At 45.5% G+C, this 12,879-nt stretch overlaps 1 protein-coding gene across 2 annotated transcripts in view; it reads left to right on the top strand.

The window, feature by feature from the left end:
* GLG1 (golgi glycoprotein 1) overlaps window positions 1-12,879 on the top strand; it is a 160,196-nt gene that overhangs the window by 125,661 nt on the left and 21,656 nt on the right. For both annotated transcript variants that reach the window (XM_066349412.1, XM_066349413.1), the window contains exons 14-21: window positions 1,058-1,120; window positions 2,016-2,129; window positions 3,462-3,550; window positions 4,883-5,000; window positions 6,188-6,280; window positions 10,000-10,137; window positions 11,345-11,468; window positions 12,733-12,875. In XM_066349412.1, coding sequence (XP_066205509.1) covers window positions 1,058-1,120; window positions 2,016-2,129; window positions 3,462-3,550; window positions 4,883-5,000; window positions 6,188-6,280; window positions 10,000-10,137; window positions 11,345-11,468; window positions 12,733-12,875 — 882 coding nt within the window. The remainder of the gene's footprint in view (window positions 1-1,057; window positions 1,121-2,015; window positions 2,130-3,461; window positions 3,551-4,882; window positions 5,001-6,187; window positions 6,281-9,999; window positions 10,138-11,344; window positions 11,469-12,732; window positions 12,876-12,879) is intronic.

Here is a 12,879-nt window from a genome sequence, read left to right as displayed (position 1 = left end):
ACAAAAAAAAAAGAAAAGATAGAGGCTATACTTTAAATCTCTTAATCACATTCAGGAAGAGTCTAAGCATTCCTGTTATCATTAGCTCTTTCAGTTAGGTCATTTGTTAATGTTTGTGTTTGATAAAATAAAAGCCTGGGACTTATAGTTAGTTACACATTGAAGATTAAACAAATGTGTTTATCCCTGTTCCATCCTGAAACCCATTAAAATATGTATAATGGCATTAAAAACCTCATAAGCATAGGCATAGCATTTATTTATTTTTAATGTTTGGGTTTTTTTCAGCATAGGCATAGTATTTAAAATGTAGGGATTATTACTGGGGAGGAGGCAGCTGAAAATGTTTAATTGTCTTGTGAGGCAGAAATCAGGGAATTGCTTTTTTTTCATCATAAGCCTTTTAGAACTATTTGAATTGTCAAAATTGGCAAGTCTTTTTCTTTTCTTCTTTATCTTTTTCTTTTTTGTGTGTGCTTTTTATTTTTCAAAAGCTTATTGCTTTCTTTCATCTTCTGTCATCTCCTCTCCATTCACATTGTCCTGTGGGCTTATGAGGACATGTTGGGGGTGTAAATCCTTAAAGGAAGGTGTTATTTCAGCAGCTAGTGCTGTCCAGGGCTTACTCTCTGCTTAAAGGTATGGTGTGTGTTCCCCAGAGGCAGAGGTTTATCATTGGTTCGAGGATAGTGATCTGGTTTAGGAGCTCATAAACTAAAGTTAGATGTCAGCTACCCCTGTTTTCATTTTGAACTACTTAGCTTTTTGGCAAAACTTGAAAGGCTTTATATACTCTAGTATTATTATTAAATGTTTATTTTTTCCTCACTCTTCTTAATACTGCATCTACTTCTAGGAAACTAGCCTTTCCGAGTACAGTGGAGGTGCAGTTCTGTCTCTGCTGGTGGGGCTACCTAGTGTAAAGGCTAGAATAGTCTCCAAATGTACATATCAGATTATTTGCCCATCAGATGTGACTGATTCAGAGAAAGAAACTGCTCCTCTTCCCACCCCTGGTTCTTTCTAAGGCAGAATTAATATATTTAATCTTCTACAGGATATTCAGATAGAAGCCTTGCTGATGAGAGCCTGCGAGCCCATAATTCAGAACTTTTGCCACGTAAGTGATGTCTGGGGAAACAAGAGTTAGAAATGAAACCAAATTTACTAGGACTCTGACTTCCAGTGTGTTGGAGATCTCTGTCTTCAGCATACATTACTCCTGAGTGGCTAACTTTGAGAAGTAAACAAAACCAATAAGGGACGCCTCTGTCCTGGGAAACCTTATTTGATTATCTTTTGAAGGTGCCCAGATATGTGCTTAGCAGCAGCTGTTGACATGCTTTACGTGGAAGAGGGACCTGGGAACTGCCCACTGACATGGTGGAGTTGCTTCCAATACATCAGTGTAGGATTTGTTACCAGTAATAGTAGCTTCCCTTCCAGCTGGGTTCTTGTACCTGGATATTAAGCAAATTCTGTTACTTTATTGGTTTATTCATTTCTTGAATTACCTAAGTTGTGGGAGCAAAACACACCCAGGGACTGTGAGGATCTGACAGCCAGGAAGCAAAGCCTGCTGCTGACATCATATAAGGAAAGGCGTGAAAGGGCTGCATATATCATATGTTCTTGTTGGAGCTTCATGCAGGGCAGCTTGCTGTGTCCTTTCCCCAGATGTTTGTCCCTTGTGATTTCTCAGGCTTATTTTTTTTTAAAGATTTTATTTATTCATTATAGAGAGGGGGGGGGGGAGGAGCAGAAAGCATCAACTCCCATATGTGCCTTGACCAGGCAAGCCCAGGGTTTTGAACCAGCAACCTCAGTGTTTCCAGGTTGACGCTTTATCCACTGTGCTACCACAGGTCAGGCTCTCAGGCTTATTTTGACATAATTTAATACCTACCTTGTTTGCATAGGCTCTAGAATCAGTCATGTTTGCATTTTTCATAGACTGGGGTACAAGATTTGTTCATTGTTTACAGATAAGTATAAATGTGCACTATCTTTTCCAGGATGTGGCAGATAACCAGATAGACTCTGGGGACCTGATGGAGTGTCTGATACAAAACAAACACCAGAAGGACATGAATGAGAAGTGTGCCATTGGAGTCACCCACTTCCAACTGGTCAGTAACACCTGGCAGAGCCTTCTTGTCTTGACTGCTTGGATGGTTACTAAATCCCTTCCTCTTTTAGGACATCAGAGCACCTCCTGTGAAAATTTTTTTTTTCTCAATACATGTCCTGTTTTGGTTAGTTCTCAGTAAATGTGGTTTTTATCTGCTGTGGTCAGGCACTGTGTTAAACTCCTGGAAATTCAGTGATAAATACATAGTTTGTACCTTAGGGAGCATATAGTCTACTGGGATAGGACAAGTGAATAGGCATTTCCTGCTTCAGTCACATCGTTTGCTTTTATAGGTATTTTAGCCTTTCCTTTAACGGTATCAGTGAGATATGCTGTTTTGGATTACTGTTCATTGCAGCAACCCAAATAGGTATCAATACACTGGATTTTAAGCCTTTTTTTAAAAGTCATACTACCCAGTTCTGACATTTGAATAAGAAAGTTAAATCATACTTGTCATTGTTACCATATGTCTAAAGGAAGTGGTAAAGCAAGCATTTCCTTCCTGGGAGGATGAAATCCAGGCATCTGGGTAAAATTGCCCTCTTCTAGGGCATATAGCCTTTAACAATTGGACTCGGAGCCTTGGGAGTACGGGCACCAGGACACAGCGGCGGAACAAGCCCTTTTCGACAATGCTTTAGTAAGAGAAAGACACAAAACACTTTTACAAGTAGATATATTTAGTCTCAGGTGAGCCTATGGAGAAAAATAACACAGTGTAAGGACTGGAGGGTGAGGGAGACAAGGGACTTCAGAAGGAGGTACTTGAATAGAAATGCCAAGGAAGTGACAGAAAACTGGGAAGACCTGGGGGAAGGGTCCTTTTGGCCGAGGGAACAGGCTGTCTGTGATGGAAGTGACAGAAAACTGGGAAGACCTGGGGGAAGGGTCCTTTGGCCGAGGGAACGGGCTGTCTGTGATGGGAGTGGCAGGGAACTGGGAAGACCTGGGGGAAGGGTCCTTTTGGCTGAGGGAACGGGCTGTCTGTGATGGGAGTGGCAGGGAACTGGGAAGATCTGGGGGAAGGGTCCTTTTGGCCGAGGGAACGGGCTGTCTGTGATGGCAGGGAACTGGGAAGATCTAGGGGAAGGGTCCTTTTGGCCGAGGGAACGGGCTGTCTGTGATGGGAGTGGCAGGGAACTGGTGCACGGGTAGCAGGGGAGCAGCGGGGAGGTTAGCAGTTTGTGATGCCTGTGGGGGGACAGGAGGGCCAGTTGTGCAGAGCCTGGAAAGCTGGCTCCTGCAAACTAGACGAACACAATGTCACCCAGTGCTGCTTGTTAGAACTTGCCACAGAGCTTCTGATTTTCTTCACCATTGTTTTTAGGTGCAGATGAAGGATTTTCGGTTCTCTTACAAGTTTAAAATGGCCTGCAAAGAGGACGTGTTAAAACTTTGCCCCAACATAAAGAAGAAGTACGTAGAACTTAATTGATTTGTTCTGCTTCTCTAAAAATCCCTCTTAGCTACTGAATGAATATCCAAGATGTCAGTAGGTCTCCCACTGTCTGACAGCCCAGGCCTCCTACACACTCCTTTGGAACTGTGGCCCGACACTTGCATTGACTGGACGTCATCATTAAAGCTGCTGAGAGCCACACCTGGTGGTGGTTGTAGTTGTGATATGGAAGCCTGGAGGTTAAAGGAGCATTTTTAATTTTTCCAGTGCAGGCTCTGTAACTCATGAAGCAGATACAGATTGTGTACTTAGAGGAACGAATTGCAGTGTGGCTATAAGAGGTTAGCTGGCTTCCTCCTGACCTAATTCCATTATGTTATCTCTTCAGGGAAGGAGCAGAGGCTTTTACTGCGTTAGAGCTCTAGTAAAGAAACAAAAACTTTGTTTATTAAGAATGACATATATATATTTTTTTTTTCTTTACCCCAAGTTAGAAGCGGGGAGGCAGTCAGACTCCCACATGTGTCTGACCGGGATCCACCCAGCATGCCCACCAAGGGGCGATGCTCTGCCCATCTGGGGCATTGCTCTGTGGCAACCAGAGCCCTTCTGGCACCTGAGGCAGAGGCCATGGAGCCATCCTCAGTGCCCAGACCAACTTTGCCCCCATGGAGCCTTGGCTGCGGGAGGGGAAGAAGAGACAGAGAGAAAGGAGGAGGAGAAGGGTGGAGAAGCAGATGGGCGCTTCTCGTGTGTGCCCTGACCGGGAATCGAACCTGGAACTTCCACACACCAGGCCGACTTTCTACTGCTGGGCCAACCGCCAGGGCTAAGAATGACATCTTAATGAGGAAAGTGGTGAACTTGTATAGCATGGCTACACAGATCCTTCCATGTAGACCACTCTTAGCAAAATCACGTTTCTAGAACACACTACCTCCCATATAAACCACATTCCCATTTTGCTCAGGTTTCTGTACTTCAGGAATGAGTTTCACAGTACATCAGAGTCACAGTCCAGAGTTAAGAGCAGCATTCCTCTCTGGTCACATGTTTTTAACAAAACAAGAGTTGAACTGCCCTGGCATGCATGTTTCCTCTCTGGCCTCCCTGCCAGTCAGGAATATAGTCAGCATTTGGACTGTGGCCTCCTGGCTTTTATGATGTATACAAATTGCTACTTTTAGGGCTCTAAAAACACAGTGAGGCTTACATGAAAGGCACTCAGAAAGGTGGGAAAGGGGGACATGCGTTCTGGGAGGTGGTGTTGCCCCTGGCCTGGCTCAGCTCTCAGCTGTCTGCCCTTCTGTGGCTCCAGCCCATCTCAGGCCTTCTCCTTTCTTTGGCAGGGTGGACGTGGTGATCTGCCTGAGCACCACCGTGCGCAACGATACTCTACAGGAAGCCAAAGAGCACAGGGTGTCCCTGAAGTGCCGCAAGCAGCTGCGGGTGGAGGAGCTGGAGATGGTAATGCCTCATACCACAGCCTCCAGTCCCCAAAACCACCGGGCAGGAGATCGAGAGTTGGGAGAGGGGCGAGGGCGAATTGAAAGATTTTAGCCACTGTTGTGATGGTTAAGACTTGGAACCGTGTGCTAAAATATTACCACATGACAGCTTGTTTTACTTTTCTTTTTGAACGATAAAGTGTTTTTTTACTGCGTGTAACTGAAGTCCAGAGTAAGACAAAGCTGTAAGCATGCAGTGCGATCGTTGCATCAGTAACGTCCTCAAGGTTCAAGGGTCTCTCCCTTTCTCCTGTCCTTGTACCAGCTTTGTCATGAGGCTTGTTTCCCTCATGTCAGCTGCCTGTGACACCTGGGCCACCTGCTCCAGAATTCATCTACAGCAGGGAAATAAACAAGAGATATCTCCCCCAGCGTGAAACAAAGGCCTTTCCCTTCAATCTGATTGTGTTGATTGGAGGTCTGTGTCTACTCTCTGGCCAACCGCTGTCACCTGGGGTGTGCTATGCTATGCCAAGCTGTGCCATGCCCTGATGGGCTGACTGATCACTGGGGTAAAATGGAAGTCCCCCCAGTGTGCACTGTTAGAGAAAAATTCTTGCTTTGCTTTTGTGGTTAAGCCCAAACTATGTTAAGGAAACAGCTAAAAATATTTTTAATTTGTTTATGTTGTGAATCATACTTATTTTACCTCAGTCTAAGCAAAAACTAGTAATGAACAAACACCATTAATATCACAAAAGTTGAATTACCAGATTTTCACATATAGTGGTAGTGATTCAGTGATAACTATGTTTAAGTGGAGCTGGCCTAAATGTCTCATGTAATTGGGACTTTGGGTTCCTAGCTTTCAACCTAGCTCTTTCGGTAAAATAATTATAATAAACGAAGAATCCTACATGTATATAAAGGTTTTAACTTTCTAAAGTGATTTCCACATCGTATTAGATCATCTCACAGCAGTTCTGTGGGGGAGGTTAGTATAAATGTAGCATTTATTTGGGCAAAGAAAGCCCAAGGCCATGTAGCTAGTTAGTGGCAGAACTGAAACTAAACCCCTGTTCCTGCCACTTCTCTGTGTAGAAGTTGTGGTTATAAACAAGAGCCAGTCAACAAATAAGTATATAGAACCTTTGACATCTCCAGTTCAGAGTAACCTCCCTTTACTGTGCTGGTTCCCTCATGCAGACAGAGGACATCCGTCTGGAACCAGATCTGTATGAAGCCTGCAAGAGTGACATTAAGAACTACTGTTCCTCTGTGCAGTATGGCAATGCTCAGGTAACTTTGTGTTATTTTTTAACTGTGAAAGTAATGTGAAGGTGGTGTTCTCTGGTGGGATAGGCCTCATCACATCCTATCTAAGCCTAATCATCCCTTCACAAGCTGCAGTCAGACTTTTCCAAAAGTTTCTCTTTGTCTCCTCTTTATTCTCTTTCCTCTTTCAGGTTACCTTGTTTGCCTAATAGCCTCTTAATAATCCTACAAATGCCTCCTCTTTACTATAGCTTTCCCAATACTCTGCACCTCCATAATTAATTATTCACTCACTGTGTTACCATTGCAGTTCTTTTTTATTTTTTTAAAGATTTTATTTATTGATTTTAGAGAGAGGATAGAAAGAAAGAGGGGGAAGAGTGGGAAGTATCAGCTCGTAGTATAAGTAGTTGCTTCTCGTATGTGCCTTGACTAGGCAACCCTGGGGTTTTGAACCAGTGACCTCAGCATTCCAGGTCGACGTTTTATTCACTGTGCCACCACAGGCCTGGCAGCTATTGCATTGTTCTTAATTAAAGATAGCACAAAAGACCCTGGCCGTTTGGCTCAGTGGTAGAGCGTCAGCCTGGTGTGCAGGAGTCCCAGGTTCGATTCCCAGCCAGGGCACACAGGAGAAGCGCCCATCTGCTTCTCCACCCCTCCCCCTCTCCTTCCTCTCTCTCTCTCTTCCCCTCCTGCAGCCAAGGCTCCATTGGAGCAAAGTTGGCCCAGGCACTGAGGATGGCTCTGTGGCTTCTGCCTCAGGTGCTAGAGTTGCTAGAGTAGCTCTGGTTGCAACAGAGCAACGCCCCAGATGGGCAGAGCATCGCCTCCTGGTGGGTATGCTGGGTAGATCCTGGTCAGGCGCATGCAGGAGTCTGTCTGACTGCCTCCCCGTTTCCAGCTTCGGAAAAATACAAAAAAAACCCCACAAGAATCACCTAGGAAACTATTTTTTAAAAGATTTTTATTGATTGATTTTAGAGAGAGGAGAGAGAGAAGGTGGGGGAGGAGCAGGAAGCATTAACTCATAGTAGTTGCTTCTTGTATGCGCCTTGACTGGGCAAGCTCGAGGTTTTGAACTGGTAGCCTCAGCGTTCTAGGTTGATGCTTTACCCACTGCACCACCACAGGCCAGGCTAGAAAACTTTTTTTCAAGGTTTTTTTTAATTGAGTTTTTTTAGAGAGAGAGAGACATCGATTTGTTGTTATACTTATTTATGTACTCATTGGTTGATTCTTATATGTGCCTTGACTGGAGATCGAACCTACAACCTTTGGTGTATTGGAACAACACTCTAACCAACTGGAGCTACCTGGCCAGGGCTCACCTAGGACACTTTTTTAAAAATACATGGAACAGGGTCCTACCCAGAATCATCAGGAATGAAATGCAAACAAATGTTTTTTTTTAGTGTTCTCCCAGTGACTCGGCTACCTCTTTTAGCTCAGGGCATTGCCATGGAGCTTTTCTTTGAGATAAGGGTTTCGTTGTCTTGTCTCTACTATTGCTGATGTGTAAAGTCAATCTGATTCTCATTTCTATGTGGTTCATCTATATCTGAGTTCCTCTTTAATAATATGGAATTTCCCTGTGATATAATTAGGTGTGGTTTTTAAAATTTCTTTATTCTGGTTGGCTCTTTCCATCTCAGAATGCATGTCATTCTGCAGTGTTCATTCCCAAGATCTGTAATTGATTCTTTTCATAACCTCTTCTTAATTCTTACTATTTTCTTCTGTGTTGTTCTGAGGATATTAAATAAGATGTTTTAGGCCCTGGCCGGTTGGCTCAGCGGTAGAGCATCGGCCTGGCGTGCGGGGGACCCGGGTTCGATTCCCGGCCAGGGCACATAGGAGAGGCGCCCATTTGCTTCTCCACCCCCACCCCCTCCTTCCTCTCTGTCTCTCTCTTCCCCTCCCGCAGCCAAAGCTCCATTGGAGCGGAGATGGCCCGGGTGCTGGGAATGGCTCCTTGGCCTCTGCCCCAGGCGCTAGAGTGGCTCTAGTCGCGGCAGAGCGACGCCCAGGAGGGGCAGAGCATTGCCCCCTGGTGGGCAGAGCGTAGCCCCTGGTGGGCGTGCCGGGTGGATCCCGGTCGGGCGCATGCGGGAGTCTGTCTGACTGTCTCTCCCCGTTTCCAGCTTCAGAAAAATACAAAAAAAAAAACATGTTTTAATTACTCTGTTACCTTTTCCCTTGCTTATTTGATGATTCTTGGTTGTGCTTTAAGGATTTCCTAGCAGTCTCCTGACTTTGTGCTACAGCTGTGGCCACTGCAGGCAGCTTGCCTTCTGCCTCCTTTCTATATCGTTTACAGATGACAGGGGAATGGGGAGATTCCAGGATGGACTTAATTCACTGTCATAAAACCCATCCGGCCCTGGCCGGTTGGCTCAGTGGTAGAGCGTCGGCCTGGTGTGCAGAAGTCCTGGGTTCAGTTCCCGGCCAGGGCACACAGAAGAAGCACCCATCTGCTTCTCCACCCCTCCCCCTCTCCTTCCTCTCTGTCTCTCTCATCCCCTCCCGCAGCCAAGAGCCAAGGCTCCATTGGAGCAAAGATGGCCCGGGCGCTGGGGATGGCTCTATGGCCTCTGCCTCAGGTGCTAGAGTGGCTCTGGTCGCAACATGGCGACGCCCCGGATGGGCAGAGCATCGCCCCCTGGTGGTTGTGCCGGGTGGATCCCGGTCGGGCGCATGCGGGAGTCTGACTGCCTCCCCATTTCCAGCTTCAGAAAAATACAAAAAAAAAAAAAAGAGAGAAAGAAAAAAACCCATCCTGTGGTGCTTTATGCTTTTATGTTTATCCACTCATCTTTTTTATTGTAGTTGTTTGTTTTTATGAGTTTGCCCTATGAGGGGTAAGGACTGGGTCTAATTCATAACTGGCATCTAATACTGTATTCTTGTGTGGTAAGTGGTGAGTTGAACTGAACCTCCTCGCTTGTGCTTGCTGTCTTGTCAGGGTTGTTGCTCCAGGGAAAGTCAGCCTCATGTGTGCTCCAGGAGGAATCTTGACAAGGGACAGCTCTAGAAGGCAAAAGAAACCAGGAATCCTGAGTGGGTTTCCTTCCATTTAGAGTCCAGTGCAGCCTGCCATTCATCCATTATTTTTATGCAGTTTGGTTTGCTATTAGCTATGAAGTTGTAAATCTATAAATATAATTCTTCTTGATAAGGAAATCCTGATTTCTATTACCTAGGAATTAGAAATGAAAGGTACTTGGATAGAAAAATAGGGATGCACAAGATCTGAATACTTTAGTCAAAATATGTGGATTATCGGCCCTGGCCGGTTGGCTCAGCGGTAGAGCGTCGGCCTAGCGTGCGGAGGACCCGGGTTCGATTCCCGGCCAGGGCACACAGGAGAAGCGCCCATTTGCTTCTCCACCCCTCCGCCGCGCTTTCCTCTCTGTCTCTCTCTTCCCCTCCCGCAGCCAAGGCTCCATTGGAGCAAAGATGGCCCGGGCGCTGGGGATGGCTCTGTGGCCTCTGCCCCAGGCGCTAGAGTGGCTCTGGTCGCAATATGGCGACGCCCAGGATGGGCAGAGCATCGCCCCCTGGTGGGCAGAGCGTCGCCCCCTGGTGGGCGTGCCGGGTGGATCCCGGTCGGGCGCATGCAGGAGTCTGTCTGACTGTCTCTCCCTGTTTCCAGCTTCAGAAAAATGGAAAAAAAAAAAAAAATATGTGGATTATCAATTTTGGATACACCCCTTAACCTGACCATAATTCTTACGCCCTAGATTATTGAATGTCTGAAAGAAAACAAGAAGCAGCTAAGTAACCGTTGCCACCAGAAAGTTTTTAAGCTGCAGGAGACAGAGATGATGGACCCAGAATTAGATTATACGCTCATGAGAGTCTGCAAGCAGATGATAAAGGTAAGGGGTCCAAAGCTGGGTTCTCAAAGTCTGATTGCCTAGACCAGCAGTGTCAGCATCACCTGGGAAATAGACAGCTTCCTGCCCCCCCCCCCCCCCCCCCCCCCAGATCTACTGAATCAGAGGCTCTGGGAGTGGAGCAGTCTGGTTTAGCAGGCTGTCCAGGCAGTTCTGATGCTCAATAGTGAGACCCTCGAGCTGAGATAACTGGCCTTTCTTTGACCTGAGCCACAAGTAATAAGAGGCCCAATGAATAAATGGTTGGTTTTGGGGGTGATTCGTGGTAGTATACTGAGAAAGCTACTATCAGATGTCCTGCTCATTCATCCACCACAATCAAGAAGGCTTCTCCATCCACAGGTTTTTTGCTTTGTTTACTTCTCCAGAGAACATTCTCTGCCATGTACTGGAATCACCTAGTGTCAGTTCCTGGATCTGTCCATATATACAGAGAGATTCAGCTTAAGGTTCTATCTCCTTATTTCAGCTTCCCTGTAAAATAAATGCTTCTTTTCATCCTTTCAAATAGATAACAGAGATAATTGTCGAAGTTAGAAGTTTCTAGCTGGGCCTGGTAGAATTCAGTCCTCTGTAATAGAGGAAATATCAGGCTATGATTTGCGAGAACTATAAGATTTTGATAACTTTTATATAAATCGTTCAGCAATCCACACCCATTTCAGATGTCAGTAGACTGTAATTAACAGGTAGAGATGGGGTTTTTACTTATCCAGATGAGGCTCTGACTTCAAGGACACTAACAAGTGTATAGAGACTAGCTCTGTAGATAAGAAATAACCCTTTCTACACATTCCTGTCCGCATTGGTTAGTGGGTAAGTCCTGAGTTTCCCATTGGAATTGGGTAGATATTTGGCCACATGGTACAGTTGTTATATTCATGCTTAATGTTTAAGCTCTTGAGATGCCATGTAATGTAACAGCCATGAAGGTAAGAAATCAATCCAGTGCAAAGTAGGAAACACAGAGGTGAGAGAAAGAAAGGTGAGAACCACAGTAGAGAATGAGTAAAGAATGGGAACTGGAGGCTGAGTGCTTATTCAGGCTAAGCCATTTCTTATACCAGGTGATATGTTCAGGCTGCTTCTGTGGTAAGCTTCTCAGTAGATGTCTGAGTGATATAGGTGATATAAATGGTGTTAATTGCAGTGTTTGAATAGCTGTTTTTGTAAAACTTTGATTTTGCAGAGATTCTGTCCAGAAGCAGATTCCAAAACCATGTTGCAGTGCTTGAAGCAAAATAAAAACAGCGAACTGATGGATCCCAAATGCAAACAGATGATAACCAAGCGCCAGATCACCCAGAACACAGGTAATGTCTTGGCTTGGATTTCCTGGTCCCACACTTCAGTGGAATTGAGTGGGCATATCCTTGCCTAATTAAACTGTAGAAGCTCTGTTGTTTCTGAATTTTAATGGAGAGCCTGAATGTAAGCAAAATGATTTACTCCTTCCTTGAATAGTATCCAGAGGAACAGAACGAAAGCCATGGGAAAGAAGAGGCTGGCCCTGGCCAGAGAGTTTGGTTGGTTAGAGCATCGTCCCAAATGCAGAGGTTGCTGTTTCAATTGCCAGTCAGGGCACATACAGGAACAGATAAATGTTCCTGCCTCTCTCTCCGTCTCTCACTTCCTCTAAAATCAATAAAATAAACGTTAAAAATAAAAAGAAGAAAAAGAGGCTGAAAAAATGGAAAGCTGCCGTTGAAAGGCATACAAAAGAAATCAGGGCTGGCCCTGGCCAGTTGGCTCAGCGGTAGAGCGTCGGCCTGGCATGCGGGGGACCCGGGTTCGATTCCCAGCCAGGGCACACAGGAGAAGCACCCATTTGCTTCTCCACCCCCACCCCCTCCTTCCTCTCTGTCTCTCTCTTCCCCTCCCGCAGCCAAGGCTCCATTGGAGCAAAGATGGCCCAGGCGCTGGGGATGGCTCCTTGGCCTCTGCCCCAGGTGCTAGAGTGTCTCTGGTCATGGCGGAGCGACGCCCCGGAGGGGCAGAGCATCGCCCCCTGGTGGGCAGAGCGTGGCCCCTGGTGGGCATGCCGGGTGGATCCCGGTCGGGCGCATGCGGGAGTCTGACTGTCTCTCCCCGTTTCCAGCTTCAGAAGAAAAAAAAAAAAAAGAAATCAGGGCTATATTTCTTGAAAAGTCTAGAGATTAATAAAACTTCCTGTATATGGCAGATGCATATTTGGGTAATCCATTTTAGAATAGACAAATTTTATCTCTGAGTTGCAAGACCTTGTACCTTAATGAGCCAGGTGAGTTGCATATTCTGTTCTCAGGGTTTTTAAAAATAGCTGGTATGGGGAAGATTGTTGATATCTGATTGTTTTTTGTGAGGACTGCTTAGAATAGCAGTCTAAGGCCCTACAGAACTGCTGCAATGTAGAAGGATTCCTGATTTATAGTTCTAATAACAACTAAGTGAGAGCTCAGTAAACATTTACTGAATAAACAAATCAGTGGTTTATTTATAGTCATTAATATACTATGCCACTTTTTGGAAGATGGGTCTCTAAAAATTCGTGAATTCTGTTGGAATATTTTGTCATGGTTTTACTACTTTCTGCTCTAGATTACCGCTTAAACCCTGTGTTAAGGAAAGCCTGTAAGGCTGACATTCCTAAGTTCTGTCACGGTATCCTGACTAAGGCCAAGGAGGATTCGGAGCTAGAAGGTCAAGTCATCTCTTGCCTCAAGCTGAGATATGCTGATCAGGTAA

Source organism: Saccopteryx leptura, chromosome 9 (genome assembly GCF_036850995.1).
Source record: "Saccopteryx leptura isolate mSacLep1 chromosome 9, mSacLep1_pri_phased_curated, whole genome shotgun sequence".
Classification (NCBI taxonomy): domain Eukaryota; kingdom Metazoa; phylum Chordata; class Mammalia; order Chiroptera; family Emballonuridae; genus Saccopteryx; species Saccopteryx leptura.
This window is presented reverse-complemented; position numbering and strand designations above follow the sequence as displayed.